Here is a 22,111-nt window from a genome sequence, read left to right as displayed (position 1 = left end):
TTCACAAAAACTGTTTTTAACATCCAAAATTCTTTTATTAAGAATTTTTTGTTATTATTGTATTATTATATGTTACCGATTTGTATTTGTTTACCTCAATTACTGAAGCATTATTTTTTCTGTTTTTTGTCTGTTGTATGCTCAAGCTTCTTTTTTTTTTTTTTTTCTTCGCCATAGCCAGCCAATAAAGCTGCAACACTGAATCATGCTTTACATTAACCTATTAAAAAAAAGCAACAACGTTTACAGGCTGCAAATTTAGTTGGCCTATGCAATGAATTAATTGTTTAAAATATTTAGGAATTAACACACAGCATACTGAAATGCACCTCTGCATGCCTTGTTGAGCCAGCCACACAGGAATTGGATTGATATGTAAAAATAGCATTTGACTAAAAACTTGTGTTTAATGGAACCTACAGTATCTGTAAAAATCCAATGGGTAGATTTTTCTGTGTTATGAGGAAAATAATATGCGTCATAAGATTTTTCAGTACAACATAACTCCACAGGGTGAGTTGGAGTAATGCTGCTCGGCAGGATGTTTACAGCATAACACAAATTCACAACTATCCTGATTTTTTTTTTTTTTTTAGATGTTACAGGTCTGCTATAATCAAGACAGTAAATGTTTCTATGTAGTGTATGAGAGAAAATATCAACATATGTTGATTACCAGAGAAAGAGAACATATTAATTATGAATTAATTGAATATTTATTAACACGGCAGATAATATATATATTTTAGTACACAATGTAAGCATTTCAGTATATTCTGCATGAAACAAAATATTAATTATATAATGTATGCTTTTCAGAATCTGGTGTATGTGCTGTTAAGAAAGAATTAAGTCCCAAACAACACCTTATAGAAAAGAAATAGTATTGTGAACTATATGTACAATCACTGTAGATGCTAGTATTTTTGGTACGCAAGGCCCAATGGATTCTCAATGGTCAATCCTCAGTCCTGGCTGCAGGTTTTTGTTCCAACCAGTTTTTCAATCAGTTTATCATTATTATTATAATTGATCTCATTGTTTAATTAGCTCACCCATTTTTCCTTTTATTTTGCATTTAGAAAAGTGCAGTAGTTTTTGATTTACGCTGAAAGAATATTAAACCATATTTGTATATTTTCTGTAACTTTAAATGTTTAATTTGTTTTATTTCAATTATATTTACTTTTTATGCTTCCTTTTTTAATTCTGTTTGAACGCAGACAATTAATGTTGAGCAGAGCAGACATCAGCAAAAAAAACACTGAAAGGAGCAGCAGCTTCGTTGTTAACCACTTCAGTGAATATTAGTAAATAATTTGCAACTTTCTAAATACAAAATCAAAGGGAAAAAAAAGGTCAACTAATTAAACAATGAGATCATTTAAAGATGATAATGACAGAATGATTGAGAAACTGATTGGAACAAAATCCTGAAACCACAGGGGGATCTGAGGAATGAAAGTTGAGAACCACTGCCCTAGGTGAAGGTGAATATTGCGGCCATACATGGTTGCTTTGATGCCGATGTTTTGCACATGGAGATGAATCGTCGCATGCAATGCAGTTTATATAAAAAAGTGAATTGGGCTGTGTTCCCCTTGGTGGAATGTTCATGCATAGGACTCAACTATGCACCTATATAGATAGATAGATAGATATATAGATATATATATATATATAGATATAGATATATAGATATATATATATATAGATATATAGATATGGAAGATACTGTTAAAAATGGAAAAACTATTTAGTTAAATGAGTAAAATCTGAATTTCTATATTGAAATACAGACATTGATAAAAAAAAAAAAAAACTGCATGTATAGTGTTTATCTGAAAAAGAAAAGTTTTGTTTCACTCAAAAAAAACTCAAAACAGTTTTTCTTTTATGGACTCATTAAAATCAAATGCAATAAATAGTTTGAATCATATGAATGAGTAGTGCTATTAAAATGTTTACTTTTGTTAGAAGTAGCTATGCAAACCTTTTTTATTTTTTTTTTATAACACAAAATGGAATCAACTTAGCCATTTGTCCATTTGTGCTAACTGGGTTATATTTTTATTTAAGGCAAATAATATACGTTATACCTAAACACAATTTTAAGTGATGGTTGACAATTCAGAGAAATATAATTTTACTATTTGTTTATTTTGATGCAGGGGAAAAGAATGGCAATTTGCATGGACAATGTTACAGATATTTCATCCAAGGATTCTCAAAATGAAGCAAATGACTATACTAATTTTGTGCAAACTTTTATCTGTCAATCAACCATTATTCCATCAGATGGACGAGGTTTCAAGACTGCACTTTCATCACAGTCCATCAGTCTTGCAGATTCCTTTATAGGTAAGTAGAAATTTCATCTGGGGTTATCTTACATTCTACCATCTCGTGTTTTATACTGTGGAGTCTAGCCTGAGGTGTTTTAAATAGACAGATTTTGCTGCATATAAGAATATAGACAAACCCATGTTTAATAATAATATTATGAAGACTTATTTTCACAGGGAATTACAAATTATCTTATAATTAGGAAGGTGAAAATAACGTTTGTAAAAGCACAAAATTGTATAGATAGATAGATTCTTTATCCCCTAGGGGAAATTCACATACTCCAGGGGCAGCATACTGATAAAAACAATATTAATTAAAGAGTGATAAAAATGCAGTGCAAGTTAAAAAATGCAAGGTGGAGAGTACATGGCAGGTATAACAGTCAATAACATTGTATAATGTTAACGTTTACCCCAAACACCGGGTGGAATTGAAGAGTCGCATGGTGTGGGGGAGGAACGATCTCCTTAGTCTGTCAGTGGAGCAGGACAGTGATAACAATCTGTCGCTGAAGCTGCTCCTCTGTCTGGAGATGACACTGTTCAGTGGATGCAGTGGATTCTCCATGATTGACAGGAGCCTGCGCAGCGCCCGTCGCTCCACCACAGATGTCAAACTGTCCTGCTCTGTGCCTACAATAGAGCCTGCCTCACCGGTTTGTCCAGGTGTAAGGTGTCCCTCTTCTTAATGCTGCTTCCCCAGTGCACCACCGCATAGAAGAGGGCACTTGCCACAACCATCTGATAGAACATCTGCAGTATCTTATTGCAGATGTTGAAGGACACCAGCCTTCTAACACTAGAATTATCAGAGCCTCCGAAAAAAACTCGTAAATCCGTCCCACCTTAAATCGCTTCTTAAATCCCTTCACACCTCTCCGCCAGCGTCCTTTGTCCTCTAAATGTGCTGATAAAGAGAAGGTAGAAGCAGCCGGCTATTCCATCCCCCCACCAATTTAGAACGTGCATGAACTTCTCTCAGCTCATGCCTTGATTGAGTATCTGGGAGTGAAGTGAAGTTTTAGAGTGGAAATAATAGATCGTTGTTTGGAACACACGCATTTCATGTCTGTTCCGTTTCTACAGTAATATGTGTAAACACATTGTTAAAACAGAAACGTTTTTTATATTCTAGTAGTAGATGACAAAATGTAGGCATAAACTATGTAATATATGAAGCCTGAAGTCCAGATATCAAAGAAACTTTTTCACAAAAGGTACAAATATAACACAACAGTTGCGCTTTTATTCAAAAATATAACTGCAGAAACAAAAAGTCGCCTTAACATGCGAGCATTGACACCCGTTTATTATGATTGCCTGCGTGGCGCAATAGATTCTGCTGCCGACTGGGAACCAAAGGGTCGCGAGTTCGAACCTGCACTGCTTCGTTTTGAGAAGTAATCTGCTCTTAGTCTTACTATTTTAGAATAAAAGCATACATTTGATTTCAGTCTGTAACAGCCGGTGTAATTTATGATCCTTATAAAGGTTAGCTTTGTTTTTTTTTTTTAATTCACTTTCCATTCTCTCAGTTGCGTTCAGAATCAATCCATACAACCCCATCTGACACGGCAGTTTTCACATAAAGACACGCTATAGCTCTGCAGTGTACTTGTGACTGCATTCTTGTACCAATGTTTGTGAAATGAAGTGTCTGCGTGCACTTTTCGTGGCATTACATGTGTATTTTTTGAGCATGCTCAATCACAGGAACATATTTTGGTGTAAAAGTATAACAAAACAAGTGCACTTTTATTCAAGACTACCTGTATAACCGAAGAAAAAAGAAAGCAAGTTACAGTAGGCGATTGATACGACAGCTTGCATGGTGCAATGCTAAGAAGTGCTGATTTCCATTCCGTGCTATATAAAATCATCAAATTCAAATATTAACAGTTCCCACACACCAAAGGACCATCCTTCCTATATTTACGACATGTGTACTTGTTGCAGTGTACACACCTCTCTGTGCTATGGTTCCTATTACACTGAATGAGCACCTGACACTGTACTTTCTTCCCTGGGGGAAGGTCCCACATCAGAGAATTTCCAGTTCCTACATAAATTCACACCCGATCTGACGCTGTTCATTTTCAAATGATATTGCATTAGTGCGGTGATGTTTTCACATATATTGTCTCTTTCTTTCAGGTGTATAATAGAAAGCACAGCATAGAGAGAAGTGTGTACATTGCTTCTTACAGGAAATACTTTTACACCAACATATGTTCCTGTGTTTGAGTGACACTTTTCATTCTCTCAGTCGCGTTCAGAATCAATCCATACAACCCCATCTGACATGGCTGTTTTCACATAAAGATGCGCTATAGCTCTGCAGTGTACTATGATGCATACTAACGCCCCCTCCCCCCCAAAGTGTTTTGACACACAAACGCTGGCGAAGCTGCCTTCTTTGTATCTCACTGTCACTTGATTTTCTTTTTATTCAGTTTTATTGAGTGTTCCTGCCAGTCCCCGCATGTTGCTGTATGCTGTTTCTTTTGTACTCCAGGACATGCAGAGGAGAGAATGGTAAAGAGCAGTAACTTCAGCGCTATATGCAATCATCAGACACTCCCCATATGCCCGTGTCACTCAAACACAGGAACTTATGTTGGTGTAAAAGTATAACAAAGTGCACATTTATTCAAGTGCACTTTTTCCATCTCCTTTTTCTGTAAGAAGCAATGTACACACTTCTCTCTATGCTGTGGTTTCTCCCGTTTGAGCATCAGCTCAAAAAATACACATGTAATGCCACGAAAAATGCGCGCAGACACTTCATTTCGCAAACATTGGTATGAGAATGCAGTCACAAGTACGCTGCAGTGCTATAGCAGGTCTTTATGTGAAAACAGCCGTGTCAGATGGGGTTGTATGGATTGATTCTGAACGCGACTGAGAAAATGAAAAGTGAATTAAAAAAAAAAAAAAACAAAGCTAAACTTTATAAGGATCATAAATTACATTGGCTGTTATAGACTGAAATCAAATGTATGCTTTTATACTAAAATAGTAAGACTAAGAGCAGTTTACTTCTCAAAACGGAGTAGTGCAGGTTCGAGCTCGCGACCCTTTGGTTTCCAGTCGGCAGCAGAATCTATTGCGCCACGCAGGCAATCATAATAAACGGGTGTCAATGTCGCATGTTAAGGCAGCTTTTTGTTTCTGCAGTTATATTTTTGAATAAAAGCGCAACTGTTGTGTTATATTTGTACCTTTTGTGAAAATGTTTCTTTGATATCTGGACCTCAGGCTTCATACATTATATAGTTTATGCCTACATTTTGTTATCTACTACTAGAATATAAAAAAATGTTTCTGTTTTAACAATGTGTTTACACGTATTACTGTAGAAACAGAACAGACATGAAATGCGTGTGTTCCAAATAACGACCTATTATTTCCACTCTAAAACTTCACTCCCAGATACTCAACCAAGGTATGAGCTGAGAGAAGTTTGTGCACGTTCTAAATTGGCGGGGGGGTGGAATAGCTGGCTGCTTCTACCTTCTCTTTATCAGCACATTTAGAGGACAAAGGATGCTGGCGGAGAGGTGTGAAGGGATTTAATAAGCGATTTAAGGTGGGATGGATTTACGAGTTTTTTCGTAGGCTCTGGTAATTCTAGTGCTAAGGAAGTATAGTCGGCTCTGTCCTCTCTTGCACAGAGCATCAGTATTGGCAGTCCAGTTCAATTTATCATCCAGCTGCACTCCCAGGTATGTATAGGTCTGCACTCTCTGCACACATTCACCTCTGAAGATCACAGGGTCCGTGAGGGGCCTGGGCCTTCTAAAGTCCACCACCAGCTCCTTGGTTTTGCTGGTGTTCAGTTGTAGGTGGTTTGAGTTGCACCATTTCACAAAGTCCTTGATTAGGTTCCTGTACTCTGCCTCCTGATGCCGCCCACAATAGCAGTGTCGTCAGCAAACTTTTGCACATGGCAGGACTCCGAGTTGTATTGGAAGTCCGATGTATATAGGCTGAACAGGACCGGAGAAAGCACAGTCCCCTGCAGCACTCCTGTGCTGCTGACCACAGTGTCAGACCTGCAGTTTCTGAGACGCACATACTGAGGTCTGTCTGTAAGATAGTCCACTATCTATGCCACAAGTTATGAATCTACTCCCATCTCTGTCAGCTTGTCCCTAAGGGGCAGAGGTTGGATGGTGTTGAAGGCACTACAGAAGTCCAGGAACATAATTATTACTGCAACACTGCCTCTGTCCAAGTGTGAGAGGGATTGGTGTAGCGTGTAGATGATGGCATCCTCCACTACCACATTCCCTTGGTCTGTGAACTGCAGAGGGTCGAGGGCATGGCAGACCTGTGGCCTCAGGTGGGAGAAGCAGCAGCCACTCCATGGTCTTCATCACATGTGTCGTCAGGGCAACAGGTCTGAAGTCATTCAGCACACCAGGACGTGATACCTTTGGTACTGGGGTGATACAAGATGTTTTCCAAAGCCTCGGGTCTCTTCCCTGTTCCAGGCTCAGGTTGAAGTTCCACTGTAGGGGACGCCCCAGCTCCAACACACACGCCTTCAGCAGTTGTGGCGATATTCCATCTGGACCCACTACTTTGCTGACACGAAGCCTCCTCAGCTCTCCGCTTACCTGAGCTGCTGTACTTGTCGGTGGGGGGAAACTCTCTCCTATGCTGGTATCAGCAGAAGAATGGGTAGAGGGTGCAGTACTCTGAGGTAAGGGTGAGAATGGGTTAGGGTGGTCAAACCTGCTAAAGTAAGTTCTTCATCAGGATTGCTTTCTCTACGTCCCTCTCAGTGGAGGCACCCCGCTTCAAGCTGCAGCCAGTGATGATCTTCATCCCATCCCACACTTCCTTCATGCTGTTATTCTGCAACTTTTGCTCCAACTTTCTCCTGTACTGCTTCTTCACCGCCCTGAGTTGGACTCAGAGTTTCTCCTGCATGCGCTTGAGCTCATGCTGATCACTGCCTTTAAAAGCCCTCTTCTGGTTCAAAAGGCCCTATAAATCTCATTTATACACTTTCTGAATTCCCCGATAAAATCTGAGAAATGGTAAGTGAGAACAGAAGAAAAGATACTTTTGAAGGAAACCACTTGGGTAATGCTATTGTACTACAATAAATCTGACAGAAGAATGAATATCAAATGATTAATATGCAGTTCTTGTCAATCATGAAGAAATATACTGTATCTATATGTTTATTAACGTATACCCCAATACCTCCTTGCATTTGTTGTTTTCAAAGTTTAAATTTTCCTCATTAGTGGAGAAGCTGTTGCTGATAAAGAATAAAGAGCCACTTGGAAAAAAATTGTTTATTTTAAGTACGCATACTGTGTGGATTGCATTGATCACACTAGTGTATTCATCTAGTGCTTTAGGTACCATAGAAAATGATGTTTGAGCAGAAGTAAAGCAATATAAATTCTCAGTACTGCTCTATATTTTTCATAAATCACTCTGAATTATACTTGTTTACCATGGTATGGGAGAGTGGAGCATTTTTATCTCGCATGTCTGTACACATGACAATACTATATTTCTACCACTACATATTTGTGATTATGTGAAAATTCTGCATCATTAAAAGCCTACTTTCGAAATTGTGTTATATTGTTACCAGTGAATGATGCTTTATACATTATCCTTGTGTGGCCTCACTTCTCATATGACACTGTTGCATCTAACTAAATATAATTAATTGTAGGTATTTGTTTTTTTTTTTTATTGTAGGGGCGACTACTGAAAATACTCTTAATGACATTACTGTAAAATCGGATATCTTCCCAGAAAATTCCAAGAAAATCCCCGATATTAATTTTTTTTATAGGTGAGTATATTTGGATTTGAAATAATACCTATTACTTTTTAAATAATTTTATTATAAATATTTTATATTACTATGGAAGGGCATTGAATTTTTGACTTGCATACGGTACTACATTTATGTTACCTTTTAGACAAACTTTTCTGATTATATTATAAAGAATTTCTTCATCCCTAGAGCACCCCAGCCAACCTCTTCTTGTGAAAATGGACGCAATTCTGTAATATCACTGAGATGCAACCCTGAGAAAACTGGGAGAGGGCAGCTTTCTGTACCAAGGTATTCAAAATAACTTCAGTCTTATTCAATCTTCTCCAATTACATTGAACTGTTTTTATTTTAATAATTGGATGAAATACTTTCAGATAGTTTTCTTTGTAAACATTAGCATTTTTTTCCATTTTCTAGACTGTACATGTACATAACTAACAGCTACATAATACAGCAGTCTTTTTTATGTTATGAAGTGCTTTACTCAGAGATCATTACAAGTGTTTTATCAACCATCGGATCATCTTTTTATTTCCTAATAAAACATAGCATTTCAATGCAGTTTTCATTGCTTATTGCTCAGATACTGAGATGCATGTGCAAAGAACTGTGATTTTTCTGGCTACTCCACTCTCATCAAAATTGAATGTAAAATTTCTAGGTTACTGTGCACAGCAGGAGAATATGCTGTATCAATGAACTAGGTTTAATGCTGGAAAATGCACTGTGGAATGGTTGTTCCACTTACATTATTGTCTCATTGTCAAAATGGTAACAAAATAACCACAACAACAACAAAAACCGATCATGGCCAAAATAACAATTTTATACTAATATTAAAGAAATACACAGCACAAACCCATGATCGGGATTGTAGGAGTTCCTTGATAAAAGTTGACAGAGATGCACGTGGCAGGTTGCTAAAGTGCCTTCAGAACACTACTAGTTACTTTCTCCAGATGATGGAAGAATTTGGAGTGGTAGAAGGTTACAGTGTACTGAAATTCATAAGTACCATGGTTGAGCAAGCAGGTTAGCAGCTACAGTATTCCAGTGTTTCCAGGATTCAGTAGTTGTGGGGTCTCAAAGGCCAGTGTGTGGGAATACTTTTTGTAACTTGAAGATAACTTTGTTTTGGTAAACCAATTTGTTTCTTACCTGCAGCTTTGCCACTGTCCCCATCCCTAATGACCTCGCTACTACAAGTCTCAAGAAAAAATGTTCTTAATGTTTCTCCTGGTATAGCCCAAGAAATACTGTACTTTCCCACAGTCTAATGAAGAATAATGACAAACACATGGCAAGAATACCTAAAAAAGGAAAAGCTAGCAATGTACCCAAATGATAGATAGAAATAACACACACAGGTATATGCAGTATATGCATACCCCTTCCTTTCTGCACACTTTGTGTTCTAGATTTGGTTTTTAATGGATACATTTGGTGTTTTTGCCTATTAATGTACACTCCATAAACCATAATGACAATGTGAAAATTTGTTTTTAGAAAGTTTTACAAATTTATTAAAAATCAAAACCAAAACTCATTCATATAAATATTCACAGATTTTGCTGTGGCACATGTGGCCGGGTGCATCCTGTTTGCTTTAATTATCCTTGATGTGTCTGAAACTTGATTGGGAGGCTACCTGTAGTAAATTGAATTGATTGGACACAATTCAGAAAGGCACACCCACTTATACATATAAAGTCCCACACTTCACACTGTATGTCAAGACAAAAAACAAACTATGAAGTCCAAAGAACTCTCTGTAGACCTTAGCACTAAAATTGTGGTGAAGCATATGTCAGGACAAAGGTATATGTCAGAAGAATGACTATCTCTGCATCACTCGGTCAATTAGGCATTTATGGTAAAGTGAGTAGATGGAAGACACTATTAAGTAAAAGGCAGATGACAGCCTGCTTGGAGTTCACCAAGTGGCATTTAAAGGACTTGAGAGTATAAAATAATTCTCTAGTCTAATGAGACAAAAGATTTAATTTTTTTCAATTCATTTGGGCAGAACTCCAAATTCTAATTCTGACAAAAACACACTGACCTAATACCATCCCCACTGTGCAGCATTGTGATGGCAGCATCGTGCTATGGAGGATCTTCTCAGTGGCAGGAACAGAAAGCAGAAATGTCATATCCATTTAAACATTAATTTGTGTGAATATCTATCGTACATAATAAGACTATGCAGTTCCTATAAAAAGTATTTACTTCCCATTTGACGTTTTTATATTGTTATACTGTATAACATTAAATTTCAGTGGATTTTATTTGGCTTTTTAACACTGATCATCAGAGAAGGACTTTTAATGTCAACATGAAAAGAGTTCTTTGCAATGTGGTCCAAATTAATTCTAGATATAAAACACAAAATAATTAATTGAATAAGTATTCACCCCTGTGAAGTTAGTATTTAACAGATGCAACTTTGGCAGCAATTTCAGTCTTGAGTATGTGTGACCAGGTCTTTATCAGTTTTGCACAACTGGACACTGCAGTTTCTCCATTTTTCTTTGTGAAACTGCTCTTTCAGCTTGGATTGTGGTTCAGTGTTTAATGTGGCCACTCCAGGACAATTAACATTGTTGTTTTCCTATGTAGCTTTGGCTTTATGCTTGGAACTCTCTCTAGGATTCTGTAGTATTTTGTTGCATTCATTTTATCCTGGACCCTCGTAAGCCTTCCAGGCCCTGCTGCAGAGAAGCATGATATGTTGCATTCCCGCTGCATGATGCTGCCACTCCCGTGATTCACAGTGAGAATCTGATGAACAAAAAGCTTAATTATTGCCAGTCCATAGAATTTTCTCCCATCTGCTTTCTGGCAAACTCTAGCCAAGATGTCATGGGGATTTGTTTTTTCTTCCTTTTGTTCAAACAGGAGTGTTCTCTATGACAGGTGAAGCACCCAGATAACAGCTGTTGTTTTGCTCATTCTCTCTAATCTGAGCCACTGTAGCTTGTAATTCCTTCAGAGTTATCATAGGTTTCTTGCTCAGCTTTTGGGGCCACACTCTTTCAATTTTTTAATTATTGATTTTACTCCAAGGGGTATTCTGTGATTTACATATTTTCTTGTATTACTCCCCTAACTTTTTCTTTAAGCACTTCTTAACAGAATTGCTTGGAAACATAAAGTTTCACAGATTTTAATAAAAAAATTGTTTTTTTTTTCCAGTCAGTGCCCAGCAGGAACCTGTGATGGTTGCAACTTCTATTTTTTATGGGAAAGCGCTGAAGCCTGTCCTCTCTGTACAGAGTCAGACTACCATGAAATAGAAGGTGCCTGCAAAGGTGGAATTCAGGTAAAGATGTTTTTATTTTACAAAAAAACAAAAGACAAAGATCGATATTCTTTGTTTTCCAAATTTTCTTTTTACACTCCATGCATGGAATATTAGCCAATTTGTTATTCTGTGTCAGTAGGTTGCTTCAGATACCATGCCACTAAACCAGGTTTTTAATTAAATTTAAGGTAAACGGATGTAACACCTTTCACTGCCATAATTTTTAGGTTTTGTATTTTGTGTATTTATAATTGGTGTAATATTCTTTTACAGGCTAGTAATTATAATAGGCAAGCAAGTAAGTGTAAATTTATGGGTCACAGCTGTAAAAGTAGAAATATTTCAAAGAAGCAACTGCGACAGCTGTTCTGAGATATCGAAATTCTGAGTTTTGTAGGTAATTAGCACTGTCTTGAAAATGGTTGTGGAATGATTAGCTAGCAGCTGTAGACAAATTACCTAAATCTTAGTAAAGTCAACTCAGTTATCTGTGTCAGAAAAAAAAGTGCAGTGGTTCAGAAGGGAAACATTACAATAAAAGATTTGTATGTACTGACTGTATCAGTTTCACATAAAAAGTGTGAATTTTTATTTATTTTTTTTTCCTCTATTGGTACTATAATTGACAATGCATCTTTTATTAACCCTTTAAGGAAACCTTATTTGTGTGGAGTGAACCCAAGCTTTGCAAAAATGGTGTACACCTTCCTGATAAAAAGAGATCCCAATGTGAGGCCATTGACTTCTGGTTAAAAGCTGGTGCTGGACTGGCTGCATTCATGGCTGTTCTTCTAATATCTTTAACATGCTATTTCTGGAAGAAAAACAAAAAGTAGGTACTTGCTACAAATATTATCACTGGGAATTAAAATGTAAACAGCACTGTTAAGTATTGAAATATGAAATACATTTAAGTACATCGGACTTTTTAAAGGACATTTCATTAATATAAACCCACAGTGGCGAGCACTACTGCTGCACTACACCATTGTCCCAGATTTAGATCCCTTACTGAGCCATTTTTGCCTTTGCTCGTTGAATGTGTTCTTTAGATACCGATTCTTCCTTCCTAATGCTGAGATTTGGTTGATTTCCCTATGGAAGTGAGAGGACAACATGAAGGACCGATGACCTGTGATGCAGTGGCATTTCACTTTGAGTTGATTTGATGCTGCAGGGTTTGGTATTCTGATTATTCCCTATTGATTTTAAAGTTTAATTCCGCTAGTTGTACAATACCAACAAGCTACCCTATCATTTTATTGTACAGTACACTAAATTGGCTGTAACAGAGTTTTACAGTTCCTGGGTTAACCCATACTTCTCTTAACTTCTCATCATTCTGTTTGTTCATAATCAATTATTGAGAGAATTACCTTTAGTTTACCATTATAAGAATTTACATCACAAGAAAAAGCTTCAGCAGTATTAATAACTTATTATATTTTAATTTTGTGTGAAGTTATTATGTGTAGTCCCTTCAGATTTTGTGTCCAATAATTATTTTACATATATAAACTATTAATTTCCAAGTCACAGTTGAAAGTGGAGAATGGACTAAACTTTCTCACAAAAAATTTTATCTGAAATGTTCTGATGTGTGGCTGTGTGTGTGTGCCCAGTGGTGGGCTGGCGCCCTGCCCGGGGTTTGTTTCCTGCCTTGCACCCTGTGATGGCTGGGATTGGCTCCAGCAGACCCCCGTGATCCTGTAGTTAGGATATAGCGGGTTGGATAATGGATGGATGGATGTTCTTATAGGCTGTCAGCTTCAGAGTAAAGGCCAAATACAGCTTTATTTGTAGTGCTTATTTTGCCCTAACACCAATAAGCATTAGGAATCAGAATCAAATGGAAAATTTGCTTCCAAATGTGTGTCGTGTTTTGTTTGTTTTTCTTTTACAAGCAAGACTATTGCCTAGGTTATATCAAACATAAGTAATTAACTTGTTTATTATTACACACTTTGCATGGTACTTTAACCTTTACCTTTTTATTTTTTCATTAAACATCAAAGTTTCCTACTTGTGCTCAACAATGTAGTGAGTGCATGCACTTTGCAGTATAGTACACTTGTGACACCATTTGTGTAAAATTTGAACAACTGATGTAGACAAAATCTACTGGAACCATTAAAGTGCATATGTATAAATGATGCCTAGTGCAACAACGTGAGAACTTCAGGATGCAAACTGCACTCAAAGCAAATTTGTCTGTGTCTTAAAGATGCACTGACATGACCTTGCAATCAACTGGTAAAAAGCTACAGATTTACAGCACTAGGCAGTAGTTTGCAATTATACCTTGAACATCCTTTGTGATAAAGTCCAGAGTAATGGAGTGAACAGACACCTCTAATCAGGATGTTTGGTCGAAGAGCCAATGCTGTACGTAGAAATAAGTAGGGAGGTCAGTTCCCTATTTCATTCTTTCAGTTTCTTCCAAATAGCCAGTCTTTATTTCCATGCGTTTGTCAGTCTTAATCAGCCATTAATCCTCATGGCACCTTCACCTTTCACTTTTGTTGGTTGCAGAAATGTAGAATAACCTCCCGTAATTTAGTCTGCTCCATTGTAATTTCATGCAGCCTGATCCCAGTCTGCTAAGTGTAATCTTTCTAGAAGCCCAAGCCTCCCCAAAACACCCCAGAGAGATTTAGGGCACATAGGTTCCTCCACAAAGGTATGCCAATTTTATTGACTGAGTTTATTTTTTCCAACCTAATATTAAATTGTGGGTGTTTGGTGGCTAGCACTGCCACCTCATTGCTTCAGGGACCCAGATTTGATGGACGATCCAGTCTCTGTCCATTTGGAGTTTACATATTCTCTCCATACCTAAGTGGGATTTCTTTTGGTACTCAGACTTTTTCTTTACATTTCCAAAGGTGAGTATATTAGATTATTTACCAACATAAAATTTGGTGTCCTGTCCTGGGATGTCTCCTGCTTTGCATTCAAAGCTGCTGGAATAGCTTCTGGTTTGCTACAACTGTGTTAAGTAAAACAGTATAAGGATTTATTGAATAAAAACTGTTATGTGAACTCTATTTTTAAATCTCTGTAAATGTTTATTTGGTATGCTGAATTATAATTACAAGCATTTAATGTTTGTAAGAATTTTTTTGACAATTACATTAAGTTTATGCAAAGAGTCAATATTTGCAGTGTTGGCCCTTCTTTTTCAAGACCTCTGCAGTTCATCCTGGCGTGCTGTCAGTCAACGTCTGGGCCAAAGTCTGATTGATGGTAGTCCATTTTTGCATAATTAATGCTTGGAGCTTGTCAGAATTTGTGGGTTTTTGTTTGCCCATCTGCCTCTTGAGGATTGACCACAAGTTATCATTGAGATTAAGTCCTGTGGAGTTTCCTGACCATGGGCCCAAAATTTTGATGTTTTGTTCCCCAAGCCGCTTAGTTATCACTTTTGCCTTATGGCTTAGTGCTCCACCATGCTGGAATGACATTGTTCTTCACCAAACTGTTCTTGGATGGTTGGGAGAAGTTACCCCCGAGGATGTTTTGGTAGAAACGTCCTACAAAAAGATCTGAAAACACTGCAGCAAACTTTGTGAAAACCAATACTTGTGTCATTCTCAAAACCTTTGGCCACTACTGACTGTCTGTCTGTCTCTCTCTGTCTCTCTATCTTATCTATCTACTCTGTCTTAAGTGATTTGAAATTACTGTAGGATTTGTCAGTCCTGGTCTTGGGATTTCAAGTGGAGTTGCTAGAAATTTTATTATTAATTTCTGTGTTTTTCCTGAATAAATATATACATACAAAAATTTTTATAATATAGAAAAATAAAATATTTTGTCTGTTAAGTAAAACTTATACATTTTTAAATGATTTTAACTCTGCAAGTATTTCATTTTCTTGTATCATATGTGCTCTAAATTCCAGAAAATAATTGCCATATATCACTTTAATTTTTAAGGCTTGAGTACAAATATTCAAAGCTGGTCATGACCTCTAATAAAGAATGTGAATTACCAGCAGCAGATAGCTGTGCCATTATGGAGGGTGAAGATAATGATGAAGATGTAGTATATTCAAATAAATCATCCTTGCTAGGAAAACTAAAATCTATTGCAACAAAAGTAAGTATTGAGTTTTAAACTTTTTATAACATAAGAGTAGTAAATGAAACCATTTAAACTTATTAATGATACTTTTAAAACACTGTTAAGTTAATTTTAAAATGAATTCTGCATGTCAGCTTTAATCAATTAATTGACCTGGTAGACGTGAGTGTAGCTAGCTGTTCATGAGTGTGTCCAAAAAAATGCTAACTTGTCCTTCATGAGATGTTTGTTGTTTTTTGCCCCATACTGCTGAGAGACTTCATTCACTTGTAACAATGTAACAGTCAAATTAAGTTTAATGCATGTGGCTTTTAATAGCACAGTAAAATAACTTCATTTAATTTGTAATGCATATCGTGGATATCATCTGTGAGCTGTTGCCAATGACTTTCATCAAATGCATTGGGTATTTTTCATTAAATGCAGTTTACATATTGATGGATGCTATTCATTCATTATACGGTTACTTATTTTTCAGTTTCACACTGCATTTCCACTTCTGAAAATGTTGTATTCTTCAGAAACATAACCTGACTGTGCAGATCACACCATCTTCTTTTGACATTTACACACTAGGTTTCCTTAGTGTATGTTTTACTTTTTAGCTGAAAGAAATTTCCATAGACCTCCCACCTTTGAGTTATATTCCCTCTAAGCCTTGTGCATGTTTGCTCTCACTACAGATTGTTAACCTTGTGTGCACAACAGAAGAGAGTGGGTACACAAGTAAAACATTATTACTTTATTACAGCGATTTTAGGAAATTCTCCATTGATTCAAAAATATTTTAGGTTTGCAATGCACCATTTTAAAAACTAAAACTACCCCAAATCCAGTCAAGTAGTGCAAGATGCCAAGTGCATGTTAGAATTATGTTTACCACTCACTTCTATATTCATGCTAGCATTTGATGTGAGAGTAGCACTCACTTCTACAAAACGATTACATTTGTAGACATACATACATTATTTTTCATGTCGGTCAAAATTAGTTAATTTTAATCACTGTGAGCATACTTGCAGGTCTCCTTACTTTTTGTATGCTTAACTAGGCAGTTTTGTCTGTCTTTATATAGTACACTTTGCAGTTGCTGGAAATCCCCAGGAATTATACTAGGTTTTGATCTGGTAATTACAGGATCAGGAATCCAGAGATGTGTGGATTCTAATTTGTTATAAATGCTCTTGACATATGAATTTACTGGAAAAGTTCACTGCATGTGAGATATGGTCTTTTGAGGAATCTTAACTCCTAGATCAGGTTTCTGTAAACTCTTCTCTGATGAGAAGTAAAAAAATTAGCTTCCCTGCATCTGTCAGAATAAGCCTTGCACTTTAGTTCTGGGGTGCGCTTGAATGTATGAAAGTTTATTTATACAAATGCACTTGTGTGTTTTCTGTAACAAAGTAGCCAACATGACACGCATCTTTCATTTAAAATTCCAGACTGATATTGCTTGTAGGATAAGGATGCATCAGATTAGACACCAGTATTTTATAGGTCTGTTACAAGTGACTTGGCTGCATGATGATAGTTTATAGTTTTACCTTTTTTTAGTTTAAATAAATAACTGAAAAAATCAGTACAGTCTATACTGCATTTTATGATTTTGAAGAGTTCTCTCATCTGATTGATGACATGCTGAATGAACAGACTGACCATCTTGCCTGTGTGCAGAGTATTATTGTTTTTTCTTTATTTTTATTGTAAGTATTCATTTTTTGTTTCTGTGCAAAGCAAATAAAATTACAATATTATAAAATTACAAAGGTAAAAGAAACATGACAATAATTAAATTTAAAATTACATTATACAGTACACAATAAATATTCTAGCCTGCAGATGTTTTAGGAAGTTGTCAAAAGTAAAAAGAATTAATCGAACAATGCACATTGTTTGGTAGTCCAGGTAAGGTAATTGCAATATTAAGACAGCACTGATTTTAATGTTGACAGTAAACATCAAAAATAGATTTAAGAAGATAGGGTCAAGATTAGGAGCCATTAGGTCAAATGAACATCTGCCAAAAGATGAGCAGAAGGGCCTTTGGCTGACATCAGGTGTTCGCAAATGTCTGTCAGGTTTTTTATGAGATAGACAGGGAAGATAAGTGTAAAGTTTTTGACATTTTAAAAGAAACCTATTTAGGTAAGCCAGCTTGAGGGCTGATGTGATCAGAATATTGTGTTTGAATTATGAGAGGAGCAGAAGAATTATGCACTTATAACCTTTTGAATCTTTATGCAAGAAGACCATTTAAAAGAAAACAACGATAGCCAAGTCAAGATGTATGACAGAAAAAAGGCATCTGAAACAGAAAGTAGGGACTTGACTTTTAGCATAGCAGTGAAATAGAGGTCAATTGGCAAATTAAGCATCATAGTGACAGCATGAAGAGCTTAAAAGTATTAAGTACAAAACCTCTGTGTATGCAACCATAGGAGAGGAACTGCAGGCTCGAGTCATTGTTGTAAATGACTTATTGAAAAGAATCAGTGAAGCAGGAAGACATCCCAAGAGTAGAATAGCCCTCTCAGTTCACTAAACATCCTTAGACTTGTAGGAAGATCTTACTTGCTTGTAGTGTTATATTGGAGGCTTCTATGTAACGTGTATAGTATAAATGGTTTCTAAAGTGTAATACATTTATACTGGCCAGAAGGTGTGTATTCAAGACTTTACAATGTGATTTACATAATAGCTGACAAAAGACCTTATTTTGTATAAGTTTACTTATATCTGCTAAATAATTAAATGCAATTATTTTGTAGAAAGAAGTCATCGTTTCAGTATATTCCTTTTCTCACACTGGTAATTATAATATTAAATTGAAATAGAATATAATAAACATACAATAAAAATGTGATGACTTTTAATTGTTCATATTTAATGATTATTTACTTTAGAACCACCTCATCTGAACTACTAAAAGTTCAGATCAGGGTATGTTGTTCACTTCCTAGCAGGATATTTTTTGTATGTTGTATGTGCATGTTCTTTTTTCCTTCTTTTCTAGCAGCTTTCTTCCTATAGTATACACTGTTAGGATAATTATTGAATATCTGCTCTGAAATGGCTGTGAGTTGGTGTTTATGTGGCTATGTTGTTGAGTCCCCAATAGTGGAGTATAATTATAATACTGGATTGTTACTCTCAGGTTAAGCTCCAGCTTGATAAATCAGCAAATGAAGTCAATTACACTCTGAAAGTACAAATGTTATAAATCACTGAGCAGACACTATCTGACTAAAATCTCTGTTCTCCCCTTGTCTATGCAGGTTTTTCTTTTGGTTCTCTGGTTTTCTATCTCAAATGCATGCATATGAAATCAAAACTGATCCCATATGAGTGAGAATAGATTTATTTTAATGTGCCATGATATTTGTTGCTGTCCTTTTGACTCTGAAGTGGGTTATATGGATTTACAAATGGATGTATTGAAGGACAAATGACTGTTCTTTTCTACTATTTGAATTTTCAAGTTGTTTTCATTTGTTATGTAATAATTTCATATTTACATTACATGTAGAAAAAAAACTCAATTTTTTATTTTAACTTTAAAGGCACCTGTACTCACCTTAAAATATGCACAAAGTGGCTATTTTATAACAAATCTATAGTGCAGTATACATTGAAGCAGGAGATATCAAACTTTTTCAAGCATATTATTCATAATTTTAAACAGATTTTGTGGGACAGGCAGATTGTAAAGTGTGCTATTGGGCTGTTGAGGACTGAGCATTACAAATGAGATACATCTTTACACTTGTCTTTTCTTATTCAAATGTTTGATAACTGCCTTACTGCTGTCACATACTGAATGTGGGAGAATGTTAAATTCCTAGATGTATGCCTATGTATTAATTACTGGCTCATACAGTAAGTAATTCTGATTCTGGAAATGAGTAACTATTGGTACACACTATTATGAATCCGCCATAGGCAAGAAGGAATGGATGTAGCTTGCTAATTTTGGAACTGTAACATTATTTCAGACATTAATAAATATTTGTTAGTAATGTTACTGTATTTACCCTGTTAACTGTGGGATTTTTTTTTTAAGGGAAATGGAGACATTTTTGAATCTGTTCAACTGAAGTCATCCAGAGCCCACAATATATGAAAAATAGAAAATGTTTTACATGTGTCATATACTAATTCTAAAAGGAAAACCTGTGCAAAACCACCTTGTGCCCCATCCTGGGTGATGTGGAAGTCAGCAATGCAGTTACAAAAGATTATAAACAATTGGTTGCCTTATTACCGGGAATTCATTCCTTGCCAAAGGGATTTTTGGACATGTAATTGCCAGGCTGGTGATAAGTTCAACTCAGGAAGAGACATAGAACTTGAATTTGCCAGAGAAAGGAACATTTTAATATATTTTACATTTTGGTTCTTGAACAATTTTGAACATTGATTTCAGCATTTCTATACATGTAAGTTTTGAAAAGAATGAGAGGTATATAAAGATTAAACTACCAGTTATGAGTGGAAAGGGAAGATCCAATTTTAACATTGGCTGTTTGTGATGCTCATGTTAAAATGATAGAAAGGTATTGGAATAAATGGAAATTTATTTACAGTTGACATATTTCATAATACATTAACTGCATTCACTAAAATGGGTGGCATGAATTATTAACATTTTGATTGGAAACCAACATAGAGAAAAAGATTATTTTTCATTTTAAATCAGTAACCTGTAAAATAAGAATCCTATAACCTAAGAAAGTTTATTTATGTTTGTTGTTAGTCTAATTTGCTTTACCTTGGGGTAAATCTTATCTTTTTCTTTAAAACTGAAGATTGGGAATGTTTGGATGAACATTTTATTATTAATGAAACATAATTTTACAGAAAGGAAATATATATATGTCTCCTTCTAAAAGCAACTTAGAATTTTAGAACTTTGCTTTGTCTTGTACAAATCAGAATATTTAGTCTTTTTGGCAAACTGTACTAAATACGGTCACATTTATATCATTTATCTTCATAATCCTGGGAATACAACAATGTGTTTCCATACAAATGGAAACTATCTTTTGGATTTTCATTTGAATACATTCAGTAAGTAAAAGTCAATTTCTTTATCGATGATATAATTTTAATAAGGTTTGTTAAAGACCTGAATATTTAAAATTAAAAAGAAATGTTTGTTTTTCAAAAAAAAAAAAAACTTATGTGCCCACACCAAAGTGCATAGACCTCTGAAAGGAAATAGCAACACATCAACAAAGATTTGATCATGTAATCATAATTCAAGGAACATAATGCTATGCAAAATTAATTCAAGAATAGGAAATAGGTGCCATGTGCTTGGTAAGATACACAAAGCAAAAGCTTGCCAGTTTGCTAATATATGGAAGCATGTTTCATAAGAATGAGCCATGCATTAAAAGGAGAATTGGAAAGTAGAATGTCCTGACCATTTGTTAATAAGAACACGATCTGGTACAATGCATAAGCTTGAAAAAAGTGCATCCCATCTCAAAGTTGGTTATTGCTGACAGTACTGCTTTAAATTATTTCTTGCACTTTGTTTCAATATATAGATATTGGCTAAAATAAAAAGAAACATCAATGTTTATATGCTGCAATGTATCAGAGTATATATTATTCCATTTTTCTTTATTTTTGTCCAATTTTCAGAATTGTATGTTTAAAATTCTTTTTGATTAATGCTTTTACTTGTCTGTATTGCATAATATTTTTACTTTATAAACTGTGTTATGTGCTTTATTGTAAATCCTCTTGTTACATTCAGCATATTCCCTTCTTTGAAAAAGATGGTAAGCATAAAAGGCAAATTACCTCTCATTCAGAAACATATAATATGTATATTTTTTATTATTTTTAAGTGTATTTTTTGTACAAGTTGTTAAATAATTTGTTTTAAGTGTTTATACATCAATAAATTGTGTTTTTATTTGTATAAAATAGTTGGTAAATTGTTAAGATAAAAGTCTCCCACCCCTTTTTTGCTGGAGAATTGATTTATGTAAATAAAGTTTATTGGTCATCATTTATTTGCGTTATTGAATATTTTCACATTTTGAAGTCATGTATGCCTTTCTTTGGCAGAACCAATTCCTTATAACCTTAGACATTGTTTACATGCAGTTTAATATTTTGGTTATTTGTAGCATACGTATGCAACTGGAATATAATTCCTTAACATTATTAAAGGATAAAAAGCCAATTCCCTTTTTAATTAACTTAGTGCAGCTATAAAAATAAAAAGTTGCCCTTTTTAAAATTTTTCTTGGTAATGCTGCTTATGTCTTGGGGGTTTATATTTTTTGGTACTAAAGCCACTGCACCATATGATATATACAGTGTATGTGCAGTATATTTAGAATGTGTGAATATTATATAGATGCATACATGCACATAAATTATATATGTGATGTATGTGTGTGTATATAATGCTTATATAAATGGAATAATGGAATGAATTGGTTAATTCCATGCAGAAAATAAAAAAGAATGTTTGAGCCATCAACAAGTGTACGGCATATCTGAGGAGTCTTTCTAACCCTTTATTTTGCAGTACGG

The 22,111-nt window shown here is 35.3% G+C and overlaps 1 protein-coding gene across 1 annotated transcript in view; it reads left to right on the top strand.

Annotated features, from left to right (window-relative positions):
• elapor2b (endosome-lysosome associated apoptosis and autophagy regulator family member 2b) overlaps positions 1-21,582 on the top strand; it is a 90,250-nt gene extending 68,668 nt beyond the window's left edge. Inside the window, exons 16-22 of the mRNA XM_039761477.1 lie at positions 2,172-2,361; positions 8,079-8,175; positions 8,350-8,451; positions 11,359-11,485; positions 12,121-12,299; positions 15,406-15,568; positions 19,617-21,582. Of these exons, the coding sequence (XP_039617411.1) occupies positions 2,172-2,361; positions 8,079-8,175; positions 8,350-8,451; positions 11,359-11,485; positions 12,121-12,299; positions 15,406-15,568; positions 19,617-19,676 (918 nt within the window). The 3' untranslated portion in view covers positions 19,677-21,582. The remainder of the gene's footprint in view (positions 1-2,171; positions 2,362-8,078; positions 8,176-8,349; positions 8,452-11,358; positions 11,486-12,120; positions 12,300-15,405; positions 15,569-19,616) is intronic.
• The last annotated feature ends 529 nt before the right edge of the window (positions 21,583-22,111 follow it).

This window comes from Polypterus senegalus, chromosome 8 (assembly GCF_016835505.1).
Source record: "Polypterus senegalus isolate Bchr_013 chromosome 8, ASM1683550v1, whole genome shotgun sequence".
NCBI lineage: Eukaryota > Metazoa > Chordata > Cladistia > Polypteriformes > Polypteridae > Polypterus > Polypterus senegalus.
The sequence above is the reverse complement of the archived record's forward strand: the minus strand, read 5'-3'. Positions and strand labels throughout refer to the sequence as shown.